At 38.2% G+C, this 6,088-nt stretch overlaps 1 protein-coding gene across 2 annotated transcripts; it reads left to right on the forward strand.

Annotated features, from left to right (window-relative positions):
• The first annotated feature begins 1,584 nt into the window (after window positions 1-1,584).
• On the forward strand, window positions 1,585-5,416 carry htatip2 (HIV-1 Tat interactive protein 2). Of its 2 annotated transcripts, XM_088412198.1 has the most exons (7): window positions 1,585-1,760; window positions 2,368-2,557; window positions 2,637-2,744; window positions 2,815-2,952; window positions 3,829-3,890; window positions 4,124-4,344; window positions 5,094-5,416. In XM_088412198.1, exons 1-6 carry the CDS (start codon window positions 1,636-1,638, stop codon window positions 4,338-4,340), a joined length of 840 nt encoding a protein of 279 aa, XP_088268324.1. In that variant the 5' UTR covers window positions 1,585-1,635; the 3' UTR covers window positions 4,341-4,344; window positions 5,094-5,416. The 2 variants fall into 2 exon arrangements, with proteins under 2 accessions (XP_088268324.1, XP_088268322.1); XM_088412196.1 differs by having other exon boundaries at window positions 4,124-5,416.
• Window positions 5,417-6,088: the final 672 nt, after the last annotated feature.

A 6,088-nucleotide genomic window follows, 5' to 3' on the forward strand; every position in this document is an offset into this window, starting at 1 on the left:
ATTGAACCGCGTTTCTGCCACGCAGCCAGTGAGCCATAAGCCGCCTCACTGCGACTTCCTGTCCGATCAATGCTTGAGACAATGACCCAACAGGTGCGAGTGACAGGAGCCCAGCAGCGGCTTTCCTCCCCACCGCTAGCCCCAATTAGCACCTGCGGATCAGGAACAAAGACGCGACATTTCATTTGAGCAGAGTGCCAGTTTAAGGCCTCTTTTCTTTCTGTCTCTTACTGCTGACATCTTTAAAGGATCATCCCCGGCGCCATCGTATTCTATTAGATTGGGTCGATGCCTTGTGTTCCAAATGGTAGGGGTGGTTAAAACATGGGGAGTTGATGAATTCATTGCATGTGACTGGACTTGCCTTCTTTGTGTGGGGCTTTTGCCTAATGAAACCCCCCGAAGGTCTGAGGAAAGTGAAAGGCCTTCGCGGGTTGAATTCGCACCCTTCAGACGTTATGTCACACACTCGTATAGTTCTCGCAACACTTTAAAAACATGCAGCTCTCACTTTGAATCCTGTATTGTTTGGGACTAAATTCAGACTTTTTTTTTTTTTAATCGCATAATCATTTCTATTAGGGCTGCGGCGGAAAAGTCGACCAAGTTGGGAAGTCAACTTTAAAAATAGGTCGACAAAAATATGTGCTTCGAAGCGCTGCCTGAACCGTGTTCACGCCACGGTTTTCGACGAGGATCTTTTTTTGAAACTGTTGCATTGGCGACAAGGCAGAACGACTGCATCATTTCTAATTACAAAACAAATGCAACAAAAATAACAAAATGTTTAATGATTGCAAAATGGAAAAGGCATACAGTACTGCAGTAGTACTTCAGGGGGAAAATAACACATACGCAGACTGCCTTGAAAAACAAATACAAAAAAAACAAGTATTATTTGATAGAATTTTCAATAGGATAAGCGATTTTAAAAAGATTCTATAGTGACAGGCCCCTGTTCTATGTATGTTCTAAGTTTTATGTATTATGATGAATATTTTGTGTTTGTGGAATATGAATTCACACAATACCACCCCCTTTTTGTCCATCTCAGTGTGTGGCCATTTTGCCACTTACTGTCAACTGAAAGTGACATCACAGTTGCTCAAGGCTCACACAAAGGCCAATCACAGCTTAGCTTGCTAATGTCACATGACCAAACTCTGAAAACAGATGAGTCTGGATATATCAGTGGCAAGACAAATAAAAATAGGTGGATTTTTCTGCTTGTTTTATATTCCACAATTGCAGTATTAATCAAAATGCAACTAGACAGGATGTGTGGGACATATAATGGCAAATACTGTGTAGACATTACCTTTAAGGAGTAACATTCAAATTGAAATTTATATGAATTTAATGTTGGGCTTTTGCCTATCGTCGGCTTTCCACACGTCAGGATAGTGGACGAGTGGTTAATATAATTGCATTACAAAATACGTGGATAAATAAAAAATGCCATCTCGTTTTTGTTTATTAATGCACTGCATACATGAAAAAAACGTATCATTTGATGTTAGAGCACGCCACGGGACTATGACAGTACGCTCTTCCGCATTCCTCAACCAATCAGAGCGACAGGAAGGCTACGCTCGACGCAAACCAGGAAGTATTCTGTCATCGTTTTTCCGAGTGATGCCTCTTATCAAACTACTGGGCGCCACATTTGGAATAACAACAGCCTTCTTTGCCCTCTCGATTATTGTCGTCGCAGTTGTTTTCAAGGGTTTCGACGACCCTGTGCCAGCTCATCTCGCCAGGTATAGATAATTTATTGGTGGTAGCGCTAAAGCTCAAAACGGACGTAAGTGGTGGTGAGTTTACGTAAGCTAAGGGAAATGTAAAGACAGACGATTCAACCTACGGACTTTGGTGTGAATATGTGAGCAAACTATGACAGAACAATATATCAGATCGAATGTATTTTTCATAGACAGCTAACTTAGTCCTTGACTAAAGAGGGACTAAAAAAAAAACAGCTGGCGAATTGACTCATTTGTGAATTCAGCACCAACGTAATTGATTGTATTAAGTACTGAAAGTACTCTATGATTTTGTACTGAATACTCGTAGGAGTAATTGATTACATTTGCGACCAATTAATCAGTCACTCCAGGTTATTAAGTACATAATCTCATTAATTACTTTAGTGTCTAATCTATTGCTTTAGGTAATTAAGTACCAGCGTAATCAATGACTTTAAATACAAAGAGTCCTACAGTAATTGATTACTTCAGAATCTAAAGTAATCGCTAGGTAATTAGTGATGACGTATGATTGATTCAAGTACAAAGTCATTGATTACGTTGGTACTTAATTCCTAAGTAATTGATAATTTTAGTAGTTCTTGCTTTTTGTGCTACACAGAATGGCATCCGACACGAAAACTTTGGAGGAAAATTTCAGGCAGAAGAATCAGAGCTGTTTCATTCTCGGGGCGTCCGGGGAGACCGGCAAGGTTCTGCTTCAAGAATTACTGCAGCGCAACATCTTCTCCAAGATCACACTCATTGGGAGAAGGCAGCTCAACTTTGAGGGCAAAGCCTTTGAAAACCTGGTCTGTGGGCTACATGACATATTTCCTTATGATGTGAAATTGAGGTTTTTCTTCACTTTTGTGTCTTTTCCACCACAAGGTTCAAGAGGTGGTGGATTTTGAGAAACTTGACGACTACGCCGCCGCCTTCCAGGGCCACGACGTCGGCTACTGCTGCCTGGGAACAACCAGGGCAAAAGCTGGGACTGTAAGATAAACAAACAAGCAAATAGATACGTTCCAGAATTAGAAATGATATTTTTTATGTCTGATTTCAGCAAGGATTCATCCGAGTTGATCATGACTATGTCTTAAAATCAGCTGAGCTGGCCAAAGCAGGAGGCTGCAAACAGTTTCATCTGGAGTCTTCAAGAGGAGCTGATAAAAGCAGCAACTTCCTCTACCTGAAAGTGAAGGTGATTCTCATTGATACATTTCTTTTTTTAACCCCCAAATATAATTTCTTTCAACCAATTGTCACAATTAGAGTAGTGATTCACAATGTAAAAAGGCTGGAAATTAGTGCTTAACAAAATCAAGGCGTAAGTTGATTCACGTTCCAATTGGTTTGCTCTTAATTTGAAAATGAAATGTGTTTTTTCCTGTCATGTTATTAAAAACATTAAATGAGAATAACTGCTATCTGCAGAACCCCTGTTAACATCTCATATACCCCTTGAAGTACCTTCACCTACCTCCGGGCATAATCATAGCCCCATTTTTAAAATAATGTATCACTTGTAGTTTTTTTTTGTTTGTTTTTGTTTTTTCAGACAAATACTCCTAAACAAGGACGAAGTATTTTTGTATGGAAGAAAAAAAAACAGCTTAATATATAGTTTTGCGCCATCCATGTCCGATGGGTTAAAATGTGGCGCTATATATTTGTAGTGGTATCTTTAGGTGTATTTTATTGAGCAAACTTCACAAGATAGACCGTTTAACATTGTGCTATTTCTGACTCGTCTCTAGTAACCTTTACAGCATCTGTCTAAAACTTAACTAGATGAAGGAAGACATTTTGCAAAGGAGTCACTATAACACATTAGCGTGATTACTTCATGTTGCAATTAATTTGCTCTTAATCCGAAAAGCAAAATCTATTGTTCCCGTCGCAACATTTGACTCATTCACTGCCAGCCCATTTTGACGTCTACAACCATCAATGGCAATGAGTGATTTCGATCATCCTCCGTGAAATGGCAGATTTATGATAACAGTATTCATTTTTATGCTTCGATATATGCCGGGAACGTATCGTGACTGCTAAAATAATCACACATTTCTTTCAGGGAGAAGTGGAGGCGGATGTGCAGGCGTTGGATTTTGACAGATATGCCGTTTACAGGCCTGGGTAAGTAGGCGTTGGGTACCGAAATTTTATAAAAGTATACTTCAACTCTACAGCAAAAGCAAACTGGGAATGTGTGGAAAACTGCATTGACAGATTTGAGGTAGCTTTGAGAAATCACTCCCATTGAATCCTATCGATGTGAAATTGCGGATTAAACGGGCAATTGTAAACATTCTTAGCTCAAGACCAAATTTATGATGTGAGTACTAAAATGGATACCTTCTTCTTAACAGGGTTTTGCTAGTGGACCGGCAGGAGAGCCGACCCGGCGAATGGCTGGCCCGCCGTTTCTTTAGCGCCGTCTCGGCTGTGTGCTCCACATCCATGTCCATCCCCATCCAGGAAGTGGCCAAAGCTATGGTGTCCAACACTGTGATTCAGCCCCAACACAAGGTTGAGATCCTGGAGAACAAAGCCATCAGCACTCTGGCAAAGGGTGACAAGAAATAACTCTGTGAGTTTTGCCGTATTTATTATGAATCATTTTATTAGTATGTTATTCTTAGCTCATTCGTTAGCTCATTTTTTAAGGGTCCAGACATTCTATCCAAAATTGTTTTTGGTTTTAGATGTTTGGCTAAATGTTTGGTCCTCAATGAAATAAACACTAAAGTAATTGATTACTTTGGGTAATTAAACACCAATCAATCACTTTATATACAAACTGTTATATAGTTGATTTACAACTGCTTGGTACCTAAAGTAATTGATTATTTTCAGTACTTTAATACCTAAAGTAGTCAATTACTAAGCCTAAAGTAATTTTAGTACTTTAGTACTTGATGACCTCAAGTAATCAGTTTCTTCAATACTTAAGTACTTTAATTTCTGGAGCACTTGGTAAATTATTTTAGTACTTAATTACATTCATATTGATTATTTGGGTACTTAATTAATCCCGTATTGGTAATGTTTGGATCCTCTTGACCAAAAAATGTTGAAAAAAAATATAAATGGGTACCTAGGTATGAATATCTGGACTCATTAAATAAATAAATAAATAACAATAAAAGGAAAATTATATCTTTGGGATTGAATGGGATTTTTATCTGTTGTATTTCTCACTTTACCACAGCAATGCTCAGATGTCAATTTTGTGTATTGACCGCAGTCAATGATATTTTAGCATTTCTATTTTACTAATTTGATGTCAATTCAATTAAGCCCAACTTGGCTTTCATTTAACTTGGCTTGGCTTTTCAGGCCATTGCAGTTGCTTGCAGACAATTTGCAGCTCAGGGTCATCGCATCATGTCAAAGGAATGTATATTGTCCTTTTTTTTCTTTTAATTTCTCAACTGGACGTATATTTTTCTATCTGCTTAAAATATTACATGCCAGGATTTTACTCAGACTACTCATTATTCATTGTGAGCACCACTGCCTTACTTGTTGCTTTCTTACTTGTTTAAATGATCGTTTACGATGGAGTTAACTTAAATATAGATTGTTCTATGATTTGACTTTTTTTGTATCGCACTTTAAGTCCTCATGTGAATAAACCCGAATGCCGTGTTGAGAATAAACTTTTGGTTGCTCGTCTCTTATGCAACAGCGCCCTCTTGTGATCTAATCGGTTACTTGTCACGACAGTCAGGAATGAAAAATAAAAAGATTTTTCCACGTTAAAAGAAAAACTTATTTCATCGTAATAATTTTAAATAACTTGTTTTGCTTTGTGGTGCTTTTAGTAATATTAGAATAAAACTTTTTTAGGTATCGTTTTTTTAACCCTATTCAATTATTATGAGATTAACCCAAACATGGAACAACACGCAAATCAATAATTTGTCAAAGTTGAAAATGTTATTCAAACCAAAATATATTCGATATGTCTTATAATCGTTAAGTCACGTCTTTGGTCACGTCAGGTTTTTCACCAACTGGAAATGTCCAAACCACTCGGCAACAAGGTGGACTCTGTAATTAAGGGCCGTAACCCAAGTAACAAATTTGCTTTGTGGCATCCCACTGATTGGATTGTAAGAAAAAAGCATACGCCCAGGTCCGCCACATCAGTTCTGGCTCAGACAGAGCAGGCCACAAGCTCCTGAAAAAAAAAAAAAAAAGTTTTCCATCCTAAGACCAGAACGTGGGAATCTATAAAACCAGCAAAACAAGGTCACTATAACTTTCTCTTGCAGAAGTCAATGCTGTCTTTTAAAAGCAAGACATGGGTTCTTGCTATTCATCGCAGA

The sequence above is a fragment of the Hippichthys cyanospilos genome, chromosome 4, assembly GCF_059441005.1.
Source record: "Hippichthys cyanospilos isolate Australia breed blue-spotted pipefish chromosome 4, RoL_Hcya_1.0, whole genome shotgun sequence".
Classification (NCBI taxonomy): Eukaryota; Metazoa; Chordata; class Actinopteri; order Syngnathiformes; family Syngnathidae; genus Hippichthys; species Hippichthys cyanospilos.